The sequence below is a fragment of the Bufo bufo genome, chromosome 6 (assembly GCF_905171765.1).
Source record: "Bufo bufo chromosome 6, aBufBuf1.1, whole genome shotgun sequence".
NCBI classification, from domain to species: Eukaryota; Metazoa; Chordata; class Amphibia; order Anura; family Bufonidae; genus Bufo; species Bufo bufo.
The window spans coordinates 159008337-159031932 of record NC_053394.1 but is presented as its reverse complement, the minus strand read 5'-3'; the positions used below and the strand labels follow the sequence as shown (position 1 = coordinate 159031932).

The following is a 23596-nucleotide window of genomic DNA, read 5'->3' as shown; positions in this document are numbered from 1 at the left end:
AAATTATAACAAATAAAGGCTTGAAATATCTCGCTTTGCATGTAATGAGTCTATCTCATATGTTAGTTTCACATTTTAAGGTGCATTACTGAAATAAATGAACTTTGCACGATATTCTAATTTTTACATAAAAACCTAAAAACTAAAAAGAGCAAAAATGTGCAATCTAGAACCAAGTAACCACCAGTCAGAGTAGAAAAATGGGGCAGAGGTGAAAACACTTCTTTACCTTTCAGTAGTCAGGCAGCAAGACATGCACAGGGCAGCAAGGACTGTTTAACCCCTTAAACACTATGGACATCTTAGGAGGCATTATTTATTTTTATTGAAATGCTTGTGTTAGCAAGAAATATTTTTTGTAATTGGCTTCTATTAAAAATTTTCAACAGTTTGTCCTATGAACATACTTGCAGCCATACATTTATATACTGTTTGTGTTTTACTACAGTAGTTTTGCACAATAATAAAAGGGGTGGTTTTTCCTCTTTATTCTTCTTGTGTTACAACTTTTTAGTTCAGGTTGTTACAAATGCCTCGATGTCAAATATGGTTTTTACATCCCCCACCCCCATAAAGATCATTTAAAAAAAAAAAAAAAAAAAAAAAAAAAAACAATCCTGCGATTGTGTCACAGGCATGCTGATGGGGAGACAGATAGAGCCCCCTGTCTAATCACTTAAATGGTGATCACCGTACCTAAGAGGCTAAATGACCAGGATCTGCGTTATCACCAATCCCAGCCATTAGAGCGCGCGCGCAGGGGGGTTAACTATATAATACAGCTGGTATCCACAATTGACTACTATTATGACAGCTGGCATTAACCACATATCTGCTTTAACATAATGGCACATTGCAGAGGCGACGGGGTTAATTATCTGTGTCTGTATGCTGTGCATAAGACAGTATGTCTGCATCCACCTTCACACCCTCCCTTCTTCTCGGCTCCAACACATTACTTCCCAATCCTCAATTAGTACAAAAAGTTTCCTGCCCAGAGGGAAACCCCAGCGCTATCATTAACACATCAATACTTTCTTTGAGCCAAAGCCACTCATAATTATTAACACATCAACATTTTTTCTCATTTCATCTCCTAGTGACAGACCACTCTCACAAATTTGTTTACTGCAAGTGCTCTTAAATGACGGCCAAATTGGTTACCATTTCAAGAGGAAAGGCCACACGCGTATTCCTGGAAGTGAGCAGCAACCACTACACAATAGACGCTCAGCGCACAAATGCTCAAACACATGCCTATGCACAGCTACTTTGCATCCCAGGCCAGATGAGCGAAGTAGGATTATCTTTATTTTCATGCTTACGCCTTCCTTGCACTTTACGTGCACACTAGAGACTCTACTCATGGCCCTTTAATTAGATTATATACACTTAAGATTCCAAGAGGCGTCTTATAAGTGCTCAATGGTAAGGTGGTATGCGACGGCAATGCAATTAAATTAGTGATTAGGTCTACAGTACTCACAAAATGATACATCCAAGAACAGGAAAGAGACTCAAGAAAATATTTTATTACAAAACGGAGAACAGAAAGGAAAAAAAACACCACAAATCTGATATTTAGAGATGAGGAGATTTCTCTTCAGGGAACAAGCATATGTCAAAAGCATCAATCATGTCCTGAAAATGTACACATTTCTCTTTAAGCCCTGGGCAGAGGAAATGGAATAAAAATTAAAAAAAAAAAAAAACTCAGAAGACTCTTCCAGCCAAACACTGATATGCGCACAAAATCTATCCTTCTATACAGTTAGGGTAAATCCAGCAGCCAGTTAGTCAGAACCCGACTCATTTGAACTTGGCGGGGTACTTGCCATCTCTTCATCTTCTGATTCCTGAACAAAAAAGAAAATTGAACAAGACATTAAAAGAGACAGTCCATGGGGGGAGGGGATAGAGGCGAGTGGGAGGCTGCGTTTGAGCGTACCTTTTTGTGTGTGCTTTCATCAGAAGAGCTTTCATCGCTGGACACAAATTCTTTGCTCTTAACGGTGTTGGTCTTGACTGGAGTTTTTACAGGAGAAGCAGATTTTCCAGGTTTCCCCTTCTCGGGCTTTACTGCTGTCTTCTTTTCAGTTTTTGTCTTCTTATCCCTTCAACGAAACAAACAGTCAGTTGGAAACTAGAAGTGAACGCAAAAAAGGTGACTGCTGAGCTGCAACACGCATGCTTGCTCACTTTTTGGGTGCGTCAGATGGCGCGCTCTCTTTATATTCTTTCATGGCCTTCTCATAATCCCGCTTGGCTTCCTCTGCTTTACGATCCCATTCCTGGTAGAACAAACAGCATTGTAAGCAGAACTGGCAACGGCAGCTAGGATATAATTAAATCTCCATTTTTAGCTGCATCAAGGCTTTCTTACCTCTTTTTTGTCCTTGCCCATGCCTTTCCAAATCTCCCCTGCTTTTTTGGACAGGTCTGTGATGCTGATGCCAGGATTCTCACTCTTTATCTTCTCACGACTGGCATTCAACCACAGCATGTATGCAGACATTGGTCGTTTGGGTGCAGCAGGGTCTTTGGCTTTTTTACCCTAAAAGGGTGAAATAGATAGTAGGTAACTAGCCCATGTATCAAAGCAATCAGTCTGCTTTTTCTCCACCAGTGGAGGGTTACAAAGTCTGTCCATTTTCTTTCTAAACTAAATATGGCAAAGGCTCCATAACAGAAAGAAGAAAACATGCTTAAATGAGTTTGTTATACATATGGCCTTCTTAGCCTCATGCACACGACCATATTTTTCATCTGTGTGATATCCGCATTTTTTTGCAGACAGCACAATGACCCATTCATTTCTATGCTGCCATGCACACAGCAGTGTTTTTTTGCGGACGAGAATAGTCCTTTCTTTTAAGGAGAATGAGAAAAAAAAATAATGAATGTACACAGAAGATATCTGTATTATGCTGATCCGTGCGGACTGAAGTACGAATACGGTTGTGTGCTAAAGAGTGCAAATGTGTATAAAAAGGTCATTGTACACTAACTGTGAAATGACAGTGACCACATTAACAATCCGATTACTTATCCTAGCAATATGCCACCAGAGTTTAAACTGTGACAACCCTTTTAAGTGGAAAAAGCATCAATGCCTGATCACTGGATGAAATGGCGCTAGGAAAGATCTGTTCTCCTGGGACCCCATGTCAGTCAATGGTGAAGCAAAAATAGGGAGGAGCAGCCAGAAGATGAAATGGCACAGTGCTGCTGCAATTTTGATTTAGCAATTTTTGGAAATAACATTGGATGGACCAGTGCTGATCAGACATTGGTGGCATATCCTACCAATATGACATGGATACCTATCGCGATACAACCCTTTAATGGGGAGTGTATATTGCAGTTATAAACATAACTTTACCTCAGCTTTTTTCCTTGGCTTTCTCTCTTTAACGATTTTCGGTTTCTTGACTTTTTTCTTCTTTTCTACCTCTTCTTCATCACTACCAGCACTAGATGAACTGGCAGAGGGATTACTGTCAAATCTGTGGGAGAAACAGGCATGATAGTGAAGAAGAGTAAATCATGCAGCTTATGAGGGTGCAACGCTGCTAAGTTTGTTACTTACTCTTCTGCGACTTCATCTTCCTCCTCCCCAGGATTAAACGACTCATCTACAAGCACAAACACATCCAATGTAAAGTAGTGGACTACAAAACCAATGTTACAGCTATAACTGTCTTTCTACCAACCCATCATGGGCAATAACAGACGGCGATATAGCATTTTCTCTATTTTGATGACAAAGGACCTAATAAGCAGGACTGTTGGGACCCCACAGATCACAAGAACGGGGGTCCTGGGTGTACAACAGAACTGGGAGCAGGCATGCACAACCACCGCTCCATTCAAACAAGGGAACACGGAACACACTTTCTTGTGACTGGCGAGGTTTCCAGCATTCGACACCCACTGATCAGACACTTATCTTCTACCCTGTGGATGACGGAGAAGTGGGAAAACCCCTTGAACACTGTGTAGGGAATAGAAGCAGTGGTACTAGCACATAATCACCAGGATTACTGCACACAGAGGCAGATGCTGGGTCCTATCAACCTGAGCATAGAAGTAGGAAGAGTACTCGCAGTTCTGCAGAAGCAACAATGAACCGAACCAGAGTTCTGTATCAAGGTTTTTTACAGTAAAAAGTCATTCCCGAAGTAATAACTTTGGCTCATCAGAGCCAATACATTCTAATACTGTATGGAGCCCTGTACAGTATTAAAACAAAGTTTTATGCGAATTGACTTTGGATGAAGCATCCGAAGTCAATTCGCTCATCCCTCATGATAGGTTATTATTATAACATTGGCAAGGGGTCTGAGTCCTGCCAATCAGCGCTTTGAGGGAGCAGCTGCGCTCACTGCAGTCGCCTCCCAGTGGCTTTCCAAGCACAGCACCGTACATTGTATAGTGGCTGTGCTTGGAATTGCCGCTCAGCCCGACTGATCTGAATGGGACTGAGCTGCAACTAGGCCATGTGAGGGTCCCAGGTGTCAGACAGGTCATCAAAATAAATTCCCCAATAACCCTTTTAAGAAAATGTATCCTCTATCCACAGGATAGGGAATAACTGTCGGATTGGCAAGGTATGACTGCTGGGGAACCCACCCATCAAAAGAATAGGGCCAATTAAGTCGGCAGGCACTGCATTCCTCTCAATGGGACTGCCGGAGAAAGCAGAGTCAAGTGCATGGCCATCTCCGGCAGCCCTATAGAGCTGAATGGTGCAGCAGAACGCATGCGCGACCTCCAATCCATTCCATGGGACCAACAGATATCGCCAAATAAAAGTGCACAACTATCTCCAGCAGCCCTATTGTGCTAATTGGAACGGTTTTGCGCAAATATGTCTGCCAATTCATTTAAAAAGGCCCCAGCAGTCAGACCCCCACTGATTAGACACCTATGCCTTATCCTGTGGGTAGGGGATGAGTTATCTTTAAGGAACAACCCCTTTAACATTTATTACTCTATTAAAATATGATGTGTAAAACACATTTCAAGCCATATTTGTGTTTTTAACCACAGCTGGCTATGACTATAGGGGGTTATCCCACAAAAAGTATTCATCACTTACCCACAGGATAAGTGATAAATATCAGATCATGAAGGGTGCGACTACTGGGACCCCATGCAATGGGGCTCAAATCCATTCTCTGAATGGAATAGTATGCATGCCGTTCCAGCACTCCATTCATGTCTATGGTACTGAGAGCGCTGTCTACCTCAGAGAAAAGCCCCAAAGAAGTGAATAGATCGGTGGAACAACATGCACTGTGCTGCTCCATTCGGGAAACTCATTCTCGCGGTCTTGGTGGTCCCAGCAGTCAGAACCCGAGATCCAATATTTGTCTCCTATTCTGTGGATGGGTGATAAATACATTTTGTGGGATGACCCCTTTAACCCCTTAAGGACTCAGCCCTATTTCACCTTAAGGACTTGGCCATTTTTTGCAAATCTGACCAGTGTCACTTTAAGTGCTGATAACTTTAAAATGCTTTGACTTATCCAGGCCATTCTGAGATTGTTTTTTCGTCACATATTGTACTTCATGACACTGGTAAAATGAAGTCAAAACAATTCATTTTTATTTATAAAAAAATACCAAATTTACCAAAAATTTGTAAAAAAAAATTGCAAATTTCCAAGTTTCAATTTCTCTACTTCTATAATACATAGTAATACCTCCTAAAATAGTTATTACTTTACATTCCCCATATGTCAACTTTATGTTTGGATCATTTTGGGAATGATATTTTATTTTTGGGGGATGTTACAAGGCTTAGAACTTTAGAAGCAAATCTTTCTGAAATTTTCAAACACCCAATTTTTAGGGACCAGTTCAGGTCTGAAGTCACTTTGCGAGGCTTACATAATAGAAACCACCCAAAAATGACCCCATTCTATAAACTACACCCTCAAGGTATTCAAAACTGATTTTACAAACTTTGTTAACCCTTTAGGTGTTTTACAAGAATTAATGGAAAATAGAGATACAATTTCAAAATTTCAATTTTTTGGCAGATTTTCCATTTAAATAATTTTTTTCCAGTTACAAAGCAAGGGAAAACAGCCAAACCAAACTCAATATTTATGGCCCTGATTCTGTAGTTTACAGAAACACCCCATATGTGGTCGTAAACTGCTGTACGGGCACACGGCAGGGCGCAGAAGGAAAGGAATGCCATACGGTTTTTGGAAGGCAGATTTTGCTGGACTGTTTTTTTTTTACACCATGTCCCATTTGAAGCCTTCCTGATCCACCCCTAGAGTAGAAACTCCAAAAAAGTGGCCCCATTTTAGAAACTACGGGATAGGGTGGCAGTATTGTTGGTACTAGTTTAGGGTACATATGATTTTTGGTTGCTCTATATTACACTTTTTGTGAGGCAAGATAACAAGAAATAGCTGTTTTGGCACCGTTTTTATTTTTTGTTATTTACAACATTCATCTGACAGGTTAGATCATGTGATATTTTTATAGACCAGGTTGTCACGGATGCGGCGATACCTAATATGTATACATTTTTTTTTATTTATGTAAGTTTTACACAATGCTTTCATTTTTGAAGCAAAAAAAATCATGTTTTAGAGTTTCCATAGTCTGAGAGCCATAATTTTTTCAGTTTTTGGGCGATTACCTTGGGTAGGGTATGATTTTTGCGGGATGAGACGACGGTTTTATTGCCACTATTTTGGGGTGCGTGTGACTTTTTGATCGCTTGCTATTACACTTTTTGTGATGTAAGGTGACAAAAAATGGTTTATTTATCAAGTTTTTATTTTTTATGGTGTTCATCTGAGAGGTTAGGTCATGTGATATTTTTATAGAGCCGGTCAATACGAATGCGGCGATACCAAATATGTCTACTTTTTTTTTTTTTTTTTAAAGTTTTACACAATAACAGCTTTTTTCAAACAAAAAAAATGATGTTTTAGTGTCTCCATATTCTGAGCCATAGTTTTTTTATTTTTTGGGCGATTGTCTCAGGTAGGGGCTCATTTTTTGCGGGATGAGGTGACGGTTAGATTGGTATTATTTTGGTGGGCAAACGCTTTTTTGATCGCTTGCTGTTGTACTTTTTGTGATGTAAGGTGACAAAAAAAATGGTTTATTTAGATTAGTTTTTATTTTTTACGGTGTTCATCTGAGGGGTTAGGTCATGTCATATGTTTATAGAGCCGGTCGATACGGACGCGGCGATACCTATTAATATGTATACTTTTTTTTCTTCCCTATTTTATTTACAATTTTTTTTTTACTTTATTTGGAGAAAAAACGTTTTTGTTTATTTTTACTTGAAACTTTATTTTTTGAACTTTTTTTTTTTTTCACTTTATTTTTTGTCCTACTTTGGGACTTGAACTTTGGGGGGTATATTCCTTTACAATGCATTCCAATACTTCTGTATTGGAATTCATTTGCTGTATGAGCAATACTGTGTGTATTACTCATACAGCTTCCGGCCTGTGAGATCCAGGGGGCTGAATCTCACAGGCTCGTCACCGGAAGGCAGTGCGATGCCTTCCTTAGACATCGCGCTGCCTTCCATGCCATCGGGTCCCCCCTACAGCCGCATGGGGACCCGATGGCACCTCCCGATCGCCACCACAACCGCAGGTAAAGCCACAAACCGCAGGTCTGAATTGACCTGCGGTTTGTGACAGGATGCCCGCTGAATGATTTCAGCAGGCATCCTGTCCCGATTAACCCCCGCCGCGCCGCAATCGCAGTTTAAACCCATGACGTACCGGTACGTCATGGGTCCTTAAGGACTCGGGAAACATGCCGTACCGGTACGTCATGCGTCCCTAAGGGGTTAAAGAGGACCTGTCACCACAAAATGCAGTGCAGGCAGCATGTTATAGAGCAGGAGGAGCTGAGCAGATTGATGTATAGTTTTGTTGGAAAAGATTCAGTAAAACTTGTGATTTATACATTTAAATCTCTGCTCCGACTTTAGTTGTACACGGGGAGGTGTTTTTAGTGATTGATAGCATTCCTTATGTGTGTATACAGAGATAGCTGTCCATCAATGATAGCTGTATATAGGGGTGGTCTTAAAAGGGTTTTCCAGGATTTTTATACTGATAACCTATCCTTTTAATGAAACTTTCCCCACAAAGCTCTACAGGATCTTCTCAAAAAATTTGCATATTGTGATAAAGTTCATTATTTTCTGTAATGTACTGATAAACATTAGACTTTCATATATTTTAGATTCATTACACACAACTGAAGTAGTTCAAGCCTTTTCTTGTTTTAACCGCTTCACGTCCGCCCATAGGATATAAACGTCCTATGGGTGGACGTCTATTTCTGAACGGACGTTTTAAAACGTCTTTTCAGAAATAGCAGCTGCACGCTAATCGTGCAGCTGCTGATCGGGTTGCCCGCTGTCAGTGACAGCAGGGCAACCCTAAGACAAGGCAGGGACAGTGCCCAGGTGTCCCTGCCTTCTAGATCGCTGCAGACACAGCGCTCACCGAGCGCTGTGTCTGCAGAGAAGGAAGCGCTGTGCGCTTCCTGTTCCGGCGGTCATGTGACCGCCGTGACCGGAGTGTGCAGGAGCTGTGTGAGGTCTCTCAGAGACCTCGATCCGCCCTGCTCTGAGGCTGTACAGCGCTGGATTGCTGATGTACAGCCTCTATAGGGGTGCATTTGTCCTGTAACTGGGGCTACTATGTCAGCCCCAGTTACAGGAGAAATCAACTGTGAAAAAAAAAAAAAAAAAAAAAGTGAAGTAAATGTCCCCCAGAAGTCTTGTATGACCTAATGGGGGACGAAAAGTGTAAAATAAAAAAAATAAAAATAAAAGGTTGAAAATAAAAAAATAAAGGTTTCACATGTAAAAAAAAAAAAAAAGTCCCCAAGTAAGGAATGAAAAAAAAAAATTTAAAATAGAAAAAATAAAAAAAGTATACATATTAGGTATTGCCGCGTCCGTAAAAACCAGCTCTATAAAAATATCACATGACCTAACCCCTCGGATGAACACCGTAAAAAAAAAAAAAAAAAAAAAAAAAAAAAAAAGGGTCAAAACAAGCAATTTTTGTCACCTTGCATCACAAAAAGTGCAACACCAAGTGATCAAAAACGCGTATGTCCCACAAAATAGTACCAATAAAACCGTCACCTCATCCCGCAAAAAATGAGCCCCTACATAAGAAAATCTCTCAAAAAATAAAAAAACTATAGCTCTTAGAACATGGAGACACTAAAACATAATTTTTTTGGTTTCAAAAATGCTATTATTGTGTTAAAGTGAAACAAATAAAAAAAAGTATACATATTAGGTATTGCCGCGTCCGTAAAAACCAGCTCTATAAAAATATCACATGACCTAACCCCTCGGGTGAACACCGTAAAAAAAAAAAAAAAAAAAAAAAAAAGAAGTGTCAAAACAAGCAATTTTTGTCACCTTGCATCACAAAAGGTGCAACACCAAGTGATCAAAAACGCGTATGTGCCACAAAATGGTACCAATAAAACCGTCACCTCATCCTGCAAAAAATGAGCCCCTACATAAGAAAATCTCTCAAAAAATAAAAAAAACTATAGCTCTCAGAACATGGACACATTAAAACATAATTTTTTTGTTTCAAAAATGCTATTATTGTGTAAAACTTTAATAAATGAGAAAAAGTATACATATTAGGTATCGCCATGTCCGTAACGATCTGCTCTATAAAAATGTCACTTGACTGAACCCCTCAGGTGAACGCTGTAAAAATAAATAAATAGAAACTGTGCTAAAACAACCAATTTTTTGGTCACCTTGCCCCATAAAGTGTTATAATGAATGATCAAAAAATCATATGTACCCAAAAATAGTACTAATAAAACTGGCACCTTATCCCCTAGTTTCCAAAATGGGGTCACTTCTTGGGAGTTTCTACTGTAAGGGTGCATCAGGGGGCTTCAAATGGGACATGGCATCTAAAAACCATGTGGAGTTCCTTTTTCTTCTGCGCCCTGCCGTGTGCCCATACAGCAGTTTATGACCACATGTGGGGTGTTTCTGTAAACCGCAGAATCTGGGTAATAAATATTGAGTTTTGTTTGGCTGTTAACCATCGATGTGTTAAAGAAAAAAATTGATTAAAATGGAAAATCTGCCAAAAAAGTGAAATTTAAAAATTTGATCTCCATTTTCCTTTAATTCTTGTGGAACGCCTAAACGGTTAACAAAGTTTGTAAAATCGGTTTTGAATACCTTGAGGGGTGTAGTTTCTACAATGGGGTCATTTATGGGGGTATCCACTATGTAAGCCCCACAAGGTGACTTCAGACCTGAACTGGTCCTTATAAAGTGGGTTTTGGCAATTTTCTTATAAATTTGAAGAATTGCTTCTAAACTTCTAAGCCTTCTAAAGTCCTAAAAAAATAAAATGGCATTTCCAAAATGATGCCAACATAAAGTAGACATATGGGGAATGTTAAATAATAAATATTTTATGAGGTATCACTTTCTGTTTTAAAAGCAGAGAAATTGAAATTTAGAAAATTGCGAATTTTTCAAATTTTTGGGTAAATTTGGGATTTTTTCATAAATAAAGGTGAAATATTTTGACTCAAATTTATGATTATCATGAAGTACAATGTGTCACGAGAAAACAAACTCTGAATGACTTGGATAAATAAAGGCGTTCCAAAGTTATTACCACATAAAGTGAGATATGTCAGTTTTGCAAAATTTGGCCTGGTCAGGAAGCGGGCAAATGGCCCAGATGGGAAGTGGTTAATATTGATGATTTTGGCATACAGCTCATGAAAACCCAAAATTCCTATCTCAAAAAATGAGCATATCATGAAAAGGTTCTCTAAACGAGCTATTAACCTAATCATCTGAATCAACTAATTAACTCTAAACATCTGCAAAAGATTCCTGAGGCTTTTAAAAACTCCCAGCCTGGTTCATTACTCAAAACCGCAATCATGGGTAAGACTGCCGACCTGACTGCTGTCCAGAAGGCCATCATTGACACCCTCAAGCAAGAGGGTAAGACACAGAAAGAAATTTCTGAACGAATAGGCTGTTCCCAGAGTGCTGTATCAAGGCACCTCAGTGGGAAGTCTGTGGGAAGGAAAAAGTGTGGCAGAAAACGCTGCACAACGAGAAGAGGTGACCGGACCCTGAGGAAGATTGTGGAGAAGGACCGATTCCAGACCTTGGGGGACCTGCGGAAGCAGTGGACTGAGTCTGGAGTAGAAACATCCAGAGCCACCGTGTACAGGAAATGGGCTACAGGTGCCGCATTCCCCAGGTCAAGCCACTTTTGAACCAGAAACAGCGGCAGAAGTGCCTGACCTGGGCTACAGAGAAGCAGGACTGGACTGTTGCTCAGTGGTCCAAAGTACTTTTTTCGGATGAAAGCAAATTTTGCATGTCATTCGGAAATCAAGGTGCCAGAGTCTGGAGGAAGACTGGGGAGAGGGAAATGCCAAAATGCCTGAAGTCCAGTGTCAAGTACCCACAGTCAGTGATGGTCTGGGGTGCCATGTCAGCTGCTGGTGTTGGTCCACTGTGTTTTATCAAGGGCAGGGTCAATGCAGCTAGCTATCAGGAGATTTTGGAGCACTTCATGCTTCCATCTGCTGAAAAGCTTTATGGAGATGAAGATTTCATTTTTCAGCACGACCCGGCACCTGCTCACAGTGCCAAAACCACTGGTAAATGGTTTACTGACCATGGTATTACTGTGCTCAATTGGCCTGCCAACTCTCCTGACCTGAACCCCATAGAGAATCTGTGGGATATTGGGAAGAGAAAGTTGAGAGACGCAAGACCCAACACTCTGGATGAGCTTAAGGCCGCTATCGAAGCATCCTGGGCCTCCATAACACCTCAGCAGTGCCACAGGCTGATTGCCTCCATGCCACGCCGCATTGAAGCAGTCATTTCTGCAAAAGGATTCCCGACCAAGTATTGAGTGCATAACTGAACTTAATTATTTGAAGGTTGACTTTTTTTTGTATTAAAAACACTTTTCTTTTATTGGTCGGATGAAATATGCAAATTTTTTGAGATAGGAATTTTGGGTTTTCATGAGCTGTATGCCAAAATCATCAATATTAAAACAAGAAAAGACTTGAACTACTTCAGTTGTGTGTAATGAATCTAAAATATATGAAAGTCTAATGTTTATCAGTACATTACAGAAAATAATGAACTTTATCACAATATGCTAATTTTTTGAGAAGATCCTGTATATCAATCTGCTCAGCTCGTCCTGCTCCATAACATGCTGCCTGTAGATTGCACTGTGTTGTGGTTCTACAGTTCTAAACATAAGCAGTCTTTTTTGGATATGGAGTATTAACAGCGGAGTTCCATACTAGAGAATATAATTTTTTTTCCTCAAAGCATAATCAAGGTATACGTGAACAGTTATATAACTTCCTGATGTACTATGGGGGGTATTTACCAGTACGGTATGGCAGTATTCTGGTGTGCAAATGAGGCACATTTTTTTGTGCGCAGCATTGTCTGCTAAATTGCAACATTCTGGGTTTTACCATCAGTCATGGCACTTTCTGAAAAAGTGGGGTTTTGTGGAAGGGGATGGGCTTCCTTGGACCGACACGTTAATTATTATTTATGTCAGATAATTGCTGTAAATTATAGATGAAATCTAATCCAGTCCATATCTGCCAAAGATTTCAGTTTACGGCACGCGTAAAGCCCTAAGGACGGGATGAATTTATTAAAAGGGGTCTTTCCATTACAAAGGCTGTGACCCTAACCACAGAATAAGTGGCTGATCGGCAGCTGTCCGAAAGGCGACCAAAGAAATTTATATATAGATAGGAATGACTGAAGAAAAAAAAAAAGTTGGAAAATAACATATTGTGAAAGGAGCCATGCAAATTACATTACACCCCAAGAACACCTTGGAAGACATTAGGTTTTATTATTCCATCTCACCTGTCTCATCTCCAGAGTCATCGCTGTCTGCATTCTCCCGAATCTTCCCTTCTTCTTTCATTCTCTCCAAGTAAGCATCATGCTGCTGATCATCATCAGAGTCAGCATAATCATCATATGGCTGCTTCGTGCCCTAGAGGAGACATGGGGAAGGCAACACAACGGGTTCAAGGAACACATATGCAAAACATCCCCCTTGCAGGGAATGTACCCCCAGAGGAGGTAAGATCATGTAAGTCCAAGACATACAGGTCACCAAACCTAATGTCTGCAGTGTACTGCTACAAAACCTCATGCATTAATGTACATATTTTGTCACTGCTGAGGTGCGGTTTCAGTACGAACACTAGGTGTGAACATGGGCTTATTAAACGGAGTAATAAACCTAAATGAATGAATGATACAAGTAAACTTGAGATAAATTACCACGCAGTGTCTGTCGGTCTACAGGACTGTCTGCAGGCTTCTGAATCAGCCAAGAAAGTTGGTTCTCCGGGAATTAAGAAAATTAAAATACTTAAATATTACTTCATTATAAACATATTACCAAATACCTTTCATTAGTTATAACGGCTTGTTTTGTCAGGGGAGCAACCTACTAAAATGGCCGCCAACCTACTAGTCCACACAAAACCTGTCCTAATTACACAGGAGGACAAGTTAAAGAGCTGCGCCATCTTCCTCTCTTACTTGTCAGGGATTATGATCCTGAATACAGTTTAATGTGATCTTCAGATGAATCTCTGTAGGAATGGAGTTCATTAGGAGGCATGAAATACAGAGAGGATAGTGAGGGTGTAGATAATAAGCAGCATCACTTGTATGCAGTCTCCATTACCAAAGCCCCACATTACCACAGTCTGTCCTGTCCATCCTCTCTGTACTTTATGTCTCCGTTCCTACAGAGAGTCAGCTGAAGATCTTATCATCTGTATTCAGGATCATAATCCCTGACAAGTAGAGGAGGATGAGGCAGCTCTTTACCTCAGTGTTGTGAAGTAACTTGTCCTGCTGTCTGATTAGGACAGGTTTTGTGTGTGCTAATAGGACTGCGGGCATTTTATTTCTCCTAATGATTGCTCCCCAGACAAATCGAAGCATTATAGCTAATGAAATGTATTTGGGAATAATTTTATACTAAAGTAATATTTAAGTATTTTCATTTGCTTAATTCCCGGAGAACCCCTTTAAGTTTTCACCTGACCTCTTCCGTTCTTGGCTGGCAGATGAGTTCAGTTAAGGGGAGGGGCTTGACATGGTTTCTGGTGTCCTACTGTAGACAGTAGTGGGAGAGGGCTACTGCTGAAGCCAACTGTCTTACGGTCGGACACCAAATTCTAAGGGGGAGGCCACATACCGCCAATCTCCTATTTAGATCATCATCATTTTGATTGCAAAATAAAAGTAGATTAACCCACCAACGGTCAAATTAAAATTGGAAAAACCCTCCCGAAAATGTCACTTTTGTATTGTACATTTATAATTTATGTGTGAGGTAAATATAGTTGGTGCACAACTCTGGTGACTGAAGTGCATTTTAACCCCTTAGGTCTTACTGGGCCTTAAAAGGGGTTGTCTCATCTCACCGTTACTAAGTCAAGATAAGAAACAGTCCCGACTACCTCCTGGCGGAAGCACTCTGTTTCATTAGCCCCCATAGCCTTGCATGAGAGCTACGGAAACAAGCTATGCCGTTTCCCTAACCCACAATTATGGTTTACTGTGCTACACTGTGTCCATAGCTCTCATGCATGGAAATGAGAGCTACTGAAACAAGAGAGTGCTGGAGCGCTCTGCTGTTTTCTAGCCAGGTGGTGGTCGGGCGGTGTCTCATCTCTCCTTAGTAACGGGGAGATGAGAGAACCCCTTTAAGGACTAGTAACATTTCTCCCCCTTTGTACCAGCAGTCAAAACATTTTAGTCGTCAAGCTGTACGAGACCTTAAATTCTGTGGACCAGTTCATTCGAAAAAGTATCCCGAGTAGTGATTCCATGGGCACTACAGGTAGTCACTAAAATGGAGATGTCAGGAGATACTCTACGATTCCATGGGATGCTAGTGGTATAAAGGTGCTCCTTATATATAAACTGGTTACATTTTGTAAGGAACGAACAACCAAGCACAGATTAGACCACGCAAAATAAATCCTCCACTCTTCTAACTTGGGTGGTTTAGGCCTTAAGGCACATTTGCACTGCGCCAATGAGCAGACGATTGCCGGGAAGGAATCATTCCTTGCTGATAATTTCCTTCTCGTTCAGTGGAAGTGAAGAGCTGAGTTTACATGCAGCGATCACCTCCACAGTATGAGGACAAGTGATGCTATCTCTCGTCCTCATACATCTGCATTGTATATGGGCAGCAGGTCGCTGTTTAGATCGCACGATGACTTAGGTGTCCACGTGAACGTCAGTTTCACCCAATGAACCAGCATTTTGCATGTCCAATGCGTGATCTACTGCACCTTTACAAGAGCAGATAAGTAGCAACGAGTGTTCATAGGGATCTTCATTCCTGATTATTGAATTTGCAAAGTAGTTGAGAGGCTAATGTGTATATACAGTAGGCAGATAAAACGCATCAGTCACTGGGGCGATGGGTGGAAGGAGGATACGTAACCAGGAGTCCGCTGTCTTCTTTGCCAGGCTCCATTAGCTAAACAGAGCTATATTTTTGCACAATGTTATTTCAATAGGTGACAGACACTGCACAAAAGCCATGCAACCATGCATAGAAATTTGGGATCGGACCAATTAGGTAAAGCCACTGTAGGGAACATGGACTGCATTTACTAAGGTGTGAGGATTTTTAACATGATCTACAGGTCGTGGTTATCAGACACTGTGGAAGAAGCAGCTAAAACTAGCTTCTAACTGCACAGCTCCCTTGTAGAGTTCTGTGCAGGAGCTGGAACGGATCAGGGGATACACTCGCCTGCCATAATAATGTGATTACGTGATGCCCTGTTACTTCAGCCTCACATTCCATGCTTACACGTCTTTGTATGGACACACAGTTCAAATGCACACTGCAAATGTATAACCTGGGCCTGGGGCAGAGGGTACTGACCTGTGATTTCTAACATGAAAAGGGAGAAGAGGAGAAAACCATGAATACGAAAATGGAAAGACAAAAAACCAAGGAGAAGCGGAGCTAAACCCTTCTTACCTCTTTCAAGCCTCTGTTTTTGATGTTTAGTTTCTTTGCATTCACAAAGTCAAAAAGTTTCCCATATTCCTCCCTGGAGAAGAATTACCACATTAATACCAACTAAAAAGGCGATGAACACAAATCCTCAAAACGTCTTAGATACAGAAATAACCCACTCAATTAACCCCTTAATGAGGATTCCGGTTATAGAAAATGATCAACTCTCTACAGGATAGGGGATAACCACCAGATCGGTGGTGGTCCTACCCTGTGGACCCCCCTGAAATATACGAAGCGGCTGGTCGGAAAAGCGGGCTGGCGCTCCATTCATTTCTAGGGAAGTTACAGAGTCAGCCAAGTACAGGGCTCAGGTATCTCTGGAACTTCATAAAAATTATTGGAGCGGTGGCGAGCCTTTCTGCTCCGTCCATTTCAGGGGAGCTCCATGGGGTACAGCGCCCCCTACTCGCAATTGGTGGGAGCAGATAGTCATCACCAATCCACTTTAAACAACCCAAACATCCCTTTAAGGTCTGGGCCAATTTTCGTTTTCTTCCCCATAATACAGCTGATAACTGGCAGGAATGACTGGCGGAAATAGAGAAAAAAGATTCACCTAATGGCGCCAAACTATTAGCGGATAAAATAGCTGTATGGTAAAATCATATGTCAATAAGTGCCCCTTACCAATAAATAGTAAGATAATCAGTATTCGGTGACCATATGGTAGAACTATCCACCATCCGGTTATGTTGTCCAATCTAATGTAGCATACATAAAACCATATAAAGTGCTTTAAAAACATAAAAGACAGGTGGGAGACACCACACTCACTTCACCAGGGAGGGGTGCTGTGGGATAAAGCTCAAGACACCCACAACAACCTCCTCCCTCGCCTGGCTCGCTCGTAGGGTTAATGGAATATACGGCAGTCCAATGCTCTGTACTTCTGGTATAATCCTTTAATAAGATCAGTCAGGGAGGAGGTTGTTGTGGGTGTCTTGAGCTTTATCCCACAGCACCCCTCCCTGTCTTTTATGTTTTTAAAGCACTTTATATGGTTTTATGTATGCTATATTAGATTGGACAACATAACCGGATGGTGGATAGTTCTACCATATGGTCACCGAATACTGATTATCTTACTATTTATTGGTAAGGGGCACTTATTGACATATGATTTTACCATACAGCTATTTTATCCGCTAATAGTTTGGCGCCATTAGGTGAATCTTTTTTCTCAACTTCTGCCAGTCATTCCTGCCAGTTATCAGCTGTATTATACAGCCAGCAACCACCGCATATGAAGTGGGCTCAGTTTGCAAGCCGCTTCATACATTCCCTGCAAGAAAATGACGCACCTATACATCATTTTGTGTTAAGTTTTTTTTTTAAAGCGTAACTGCCGTTCTATTTTTATTTGTGTAATGTATAGGGGCAGTGATACTGACTATTTTTGTAATATACTTTCATTATTGAAATCATACATTTCTATTAGAAAAATAGCTCTAAAGTGGCCCATTTTGAGCCTCAGCAACGCTCCTGTCTTCTGTTACATAACAGTCAGTGGTAGCAAGTCTCCACAGTTATGTAAACAGAAGACAGAGGAGCGTTGCCGAGGCTCAAAATGGGCCACTTTAGAGCTATTTTTCGAATAGAAATGTACGATTTCAGCGGTGAACAGCACAAGCTGGTGCCTAAAAAAAAAAAAATAACAAAGCTCCTTACAGCAAGGAGCTTTGTTATTGGTTGGTTTGGGAGGGCTGGTGGACCATTCAGCGCACCACCACGGCCTTGGTGGGCAATGGATCCCCGCTAATCTGTATAACAAGCCGTCTGAAGCACTCAGCCAAGCGCTGCTTCTCCTCATTGCTGGGTGCAATACTGAAGATAGCCTCAATAGAATTTCTATGTGACGGTCTTCACTACCGCACTCAGCAGTGCTCGGCTGAGCGCTTCAGACTCCTCGTTCTAGAGATCACCGGGGGTCTTAGAGCTGGGATCTCTGCTGATCAACACTTATGATATGTCCCTATTGTCAAAAAGGTGTAGTTACTTTTTAAGGTTTGGCAGGAGGTCTGCCTGGAGTTTCTCAGCCCCTGGGGAGACATTCTGTCTTTGGTATTATTTTTTTTATGTCTAAACCATACAGAATCCAAAATATATCTCTGCATATGCACAGACAGAAGAGCGCGCAAAAAAAAAATATATACAGGTGGCTTATTACAGCTCCATGCAACCCCCCCCCAGTTGCACAGAGTGGTATTAGGGCACCCACAGACTTCTAATAAGCCCTTGAGCATGAGGCCTGATGCTGCTAGCTAAACCTGGTGAGCAGCCAACCGGGAGTCCATCTGATGGCAAGTTTCCATCTCATGTCTAACCCCAGCTCTACATATGACAAGTCACATAATGAGATTTTTTGCATTTAATTTTTTTAAGCCCTGCGCTTGTTCTGTAACCTTTTTTTTTTTTTCCCACTGAAGGCTACATTTTTTGCCGAACGTTCATGGTTTTCTAAAGGAGTCCTGAGCACAGGTTCACCTCTGAAACATGTTTGATCTGAAACAGACAATTTTACAGTGTAGTACAATAACTGGAGTATTATAATGTGGGCCCGGCCTAGAGTCTGGAGTGAATGCACAGCAGGCTATTATAGCCAAGCTGAACAGAATCCACTGACTATAATAGGATCCGTTCAGTTTCCATTCAGGACCCTGTCTTTTTACGAGACAAAAAAGTGCTGCTTGCAAGGCTTTTTTGTCCGGTCTTTTTGACAGAATCTGCGACAGAGACCCCGAAAGGAGCCTCTAACACAGATGTTAAGAAGTGTAGGCCTACATATCATGTATGTGAATTACTGAAAATGTTGTACTCCTCCTCAGCTAAAAATAACCCTCATAACTGGTAAGAGGAGTATTTTTACTCTTCTGGAAAAAAATGTAGCGCAACCTCTGGAAGCAGGGAACCTGATATTCGGATTCTTAATCACTCAGGCAACCGGCTAAAGAACATGCCATAAAACAAAACTATGGCTTGGGCTTTAGGGACACCAGTTCTAACTTCCTTACATATACATATAACCAACCTTTCAATGTTGCTGAAAGTGTATTGTGATGCTTGCTTGGTCTCTATTTCGAAGTCAAAAGAGCGAGTTGTTGTGGTGCCACGTGCAAAGTTCACACAATTGATCTCATCAAAACGAATATGGACAGGTGGCTTATGCACGTATATAAAACCCCGCTCCAGAGGATACAACAGCCCTGAGCTGGCTTTGTAAGAGCATGTGATGCACTGAGCTCCAGAATGCCTGTCAAAAGACAAAGAAACAAGGAAGTGTTAACATGGCGGACCATATAATCATGTATCAGAACAAGACTGAGGACCCAGTATGGGTGGGCGATATGGCCTAAAATCTATATTGTGATATAATTTGAAGCATGTGCGATAACGATATATATCACAATATATTATTCCATGATCATCTATCGCAGTAGGACGATATAGACAAAATCTATATCGTTACCCAAATTCATAACGTATATATCCCATATCGTTTATTTCGCCCACTCCTAGCCCCATGCCATTGCCATCATCCATGTTCCCAAGTCAGCGCCATCAGCCCCTTCAAATCACAGGTGCCCCCTTCAAAACACCATTATTTTGGGGGGACAAGGTGACCAAAAAATGGTAAATTGCGTTTGTGTTTTTTTTCTGCTAAGGCGTTCACCGCATAGGAAATATTTTTGATATTTTAATCATTCTGACTTTTTCGGACGTGGCGATATGTAAATTTTTTTTTATTGTGTTTATATCTTTAGATGTAAAATTAGGAAAGGGGTGATTTAAAATTTAAATTTTTTTTTTGGGGGGGGGGGGGTTTAACTTTTTATTTTATTTACTTTTTATTAACCCCTCTTAGGAGCTAGAACCCTTGTCTATTCACCCTGATAGAGCTCTATTAGGGTGAATAGGACTTCACACTCTCCCTGCTGCCCTGTGCATAGTACACACAGCAGCAGGGAGAATACCATGGCGCATGGCAGCCAAGGCTTCAGTAGCATCCTGGCTGTCATGGTAACCAATCGGAGCCCCAGAATTACACTGCTGGGGCTCCGATCAGAAGCTGCCACTGCGCCACCAATGGGTGAGGAGGGGGGGACCCTGAGGCCACTGCCACCAATGACTATAATACTGTGGGGGACCGCAATTAATAGAATACTGAGAAGAGGGGGGAGTAGAAGGGAGGGACTGTGGACACTGCGCCACCAGTAAATATAGTTAATGCCTGAATACAAATGTAGCCTGCGTGTGCCGGCCATATCCCATACCCGGCCTCTATGACTGCGCGCTGTGATCCGCCGCAATTAACCACTCAGGTGCAGCACCTGAGGGGTCAATTGCAGCGGATCGCAGCGCGCAATCATAGAGGCCAGGGGTATGGTATATGGCTGGCACACGCAGGCTACATTTGTATTCAGGCACTAACTATATTCATTGGTGGCGCAGTGACCACAGTCCCTCCCCTCCTCCTCCTCTCTGTTCTCATTGATGGTCAGCGGCAGCCGCACACAGTGGGGAAGGAGGGACTCCCTGCTTCTCCACTGTGCCGACTCAGGATAACATGGCACATGCCATGTTCTATCACGGTAGGGTGATATAGACAAAATCTGTATAGTTGGCCAAATTAATATAGTTTATATTGCATATTGTTTATATGGCCCACTCCTAGGACCCAGTAATGTAAAGAGGTTGTTGGGTTATATCAGGCATCCTCAAACTGCGGCCCTCCAGCTGTTTTAAAACTACAACTCCCACAATGCCCTGCTGTAGTCTGATACCTGTAGGCTGTTCGGGCATGCTGGGAATTGTAGTTTTGCAACATCTGGAGGGCCGCAGTTTGAGGATGCCTGGGTTATATGATGCTTTTCCAGAGTTCAATCAGACGGATGATGTTCATGTCCAAGTGTAGTCGGTCTGTGCAGAGAAAAATCGCAGCATGCACCATCCAGGTCGGAGTTTTGAGCAAGACTCGCCCATTCAAGATATTGAGTGCACATTAAAATGGATTCTACATGGACACCATACATGTGTGATCATTTAAAAAAAAAACTCATCCGTGTTTACTGGCCAGAACACAGACAAGTTTAACTCTTCTGGAAAAGCAACATAATGTGGAATGTGGGATGTGTGATATTTTTTAGACCAAAAACTGAGCTATAGTAATCTTTACTTTTGGATTCATTAGTGCTCGCACCCACACATTTGCCTTGTGCGGCAATAAGCATCTAGATTTCCCCAGTGATAACATTGGGTCACTAGGGGTAACCAATCAAAGGTTTATGATAGCGCCCGCATTAGATAAAATATATTCATATAGTATAACTACAGCTTACCCATAATGTTGCTGTCACCACAAGGAGGACCACACTCCCCGACGCACGTTTCGGCGGAAACACCTTCTTCTGGGGGCGCGCGTCGGGAGTGTGGTCCTCCTTGTGGTGACAGCAACATTATGGGTAAGCTGTAGTTATACTATATGAATATATTTTATCTAATGTGGGCGCTATCATAAACCTTTGATTGGTTCCTGCCTTTGCAGTCTGTTTACTTGTTGCACTTGGCACTTTTATAATTGTTTAGTACATAGACACTTGCAGGCTCACTCTGTACTCATTGGCTTATGTATACTCTGTCCGCTAGGAGGCATCACATATTTTGTGTGTGTCTTGTTATCTCTATGCTTTTATATTTATGTACTCAAAATTTATTTTTGTATATATTGCCGTTTAAGGACTCTTTTATACCAAAGATTAGCAGATTATGATGTGCACTCTGGGATGCCTTGAGACCAACAAGACAACTTTGCTCCTGAATGGTGGATTTATGCAGAATTCCAGATAGATAAATCCAACTTTTTCTGCCACCCCTCAACCCACCAGCGATAATAGGAGGTCAGTCTATAATTCTCAATAGCTTACGCTTGGAAGTTTCCAGGTACTGTGATTTTGCGGTTTACAAGAGCCTTCATGACACGACTAACCATCTCATATAAACACCCAGACATATTCTTCTTCAGCTTTCCTTCAAATCGCTTTTCCACTTCTTCTCTGAGGAGCAAAAGAATGAAAGCAATACATTTACAAGTGAAAGCAAAATAAGGACAAAATGACAGCATCACTAAATGTGCAGCATACTGTACATTGATCAGTTACAACTGCACACACCATACAAATGTACCCCAAAATGTTATATGCATATTCCAGTACATATATGTGTGTGCATGTCGAGCTGCAAAGTTCAATTCTTTTAAAGGGGTTGTCTCATGCCAATAACCACTTACCATATTAGAACATATAGACATTATATGCCAGGGTCCCCTACCCAAGACTGCCCTCTATGTGCCAGAACTGAGTGCTGCTAACAAAAAGTAGCGCTTGCAGACCCAGTCTGCCCATACATTACATGTTCAACCATCTGAATGGTAGCTGATCGCTTAGGTGGCTCTCATAGGGTTGGCCTTTAATAGAATGTGTATATGACTTTTATAACATTCATAATTAACACTCACTCGTTCATGTTGAGGGTCAAAGTGATGTCCTCTTCTTTTGAAAAAAGCAGGATTAAGAAGTGATACCGTGTCTGTCCCTGCTTAATTGGAGGATCCAAACTTATCTGTAGTAAAGAACGACATGCTACGTTAATATGACATTCTATTCCATATTCTCACATTGATTTATATTCCCTGTTCTGGATCCTCATCTAGACCAGACGCACGACCTTCTGTGTAAATTGCAAGATCCCAATGTGACCCTCCATGATTACTCAAGACGGTGCTGCCCATACATGTGTGGCTGTGGCTGGTACTACAGCTCAGCATGTTCTCTCTTTTAAGACATCCTGCTAAAGGACAGATACAGGCTGGATGTGCAAACATTAAAGGGGTTGTCCGGGTTCAGAGCTGAACCCGGACATACCTCCATTTTCACCCAGGCAGCCCCCCGACTTGAGCGCAGGGCAAGGGAGCGCATGGGAGCATTAGATGCTCCGAATGCTAACATCAGGGGGGCTGCCTGGATGAAAATATGGGTATGACCGGGTTCAGCTCTGAATCCGGACAACGCCTTTAAAAGGACTGTCAATATTCTTAGCCGTAGATGAATGATGGCACATGAGCCCACTAAACCTTCCTACTAGCCAGACAGGTTCTTTATAGCTTGTTAGCCTGCAAAGCTGAAATTCAAGAGACTTACCACAAAGAACATCTGGCGCTGATCCTTATGCGGCAGAAGGAAAAGTCGGAGCACAGTTGTGTATGGTATCTTATAGTCAAAGGTTTTTCCATGCAGGTGGAGGAAACTGGGATAGATTCGTATGTCGTAGCGACCACGGGGAGTGAGGCACTGTAATTCCCGGAATATGCAAACTGCATCGCCTGTTGCCTGGATGACATCTGCCTTGGAGAGGACGTTTTTTGCAAAAGCCTAAATG

The 23596-nt window shown here is 41.6% G+C and overlaps 1 protein-coding gene across 1 annotated transcript in view; it reads right to left on the bottom strand.

The window, feature by feature from the left end:
* Window positions 1-1512: 1512 nt before the first annotated feature.
* SSRP1 (structure specific recognition protein 1) overlaps window positions 1513-23596 on the bottom strand; it is a 37502-nt gene continuing 15418 nt past the window's right edge. The window contains exons 5-16 of the mRNA XM_040436664.1: window positions 23359-23589; window positions 22677-22780; window positions 22087-22215; window positions 19194-19415; window positions 16124-16196; window positions 12955-13087; window positions 3590-3635; window positions 3383-3506; window positions 2384-2554; window positions 2200-2291; window positions 1949-2114; window positions 1513-1856 (exon numbers count right to left, since the gene is read on the bottom strand). Of these exons, the coding sequence (XP_040292598.1) occupies window positions 1794-1856; window positions 1949-2114; window positions 2200-2291; window positions 2384-2554; window positions 3383-3506; window positions 3590-3635; window positions 12955-13087; window positions 16124-16196; window positions 19194-19415; window positions 22087-22215; window positions 22677-22780; window positions 23359-23589 (1554 nt within the window). The 3' untranslated portion in view covers window positions 1513-1793. The remainder of the gene's footprint in view (window positions 1857-1948; window positions 2115-2199; window positions 2292-2383; window positions 2555-3382; window positions 3507-3589; window positions 3636-12954; window positions 13088-16123; window positions 16197-19193; window positions 19416-22086; window positions 22216-22676; window positions 22781-23358; window positions 23590-23596) is intronic.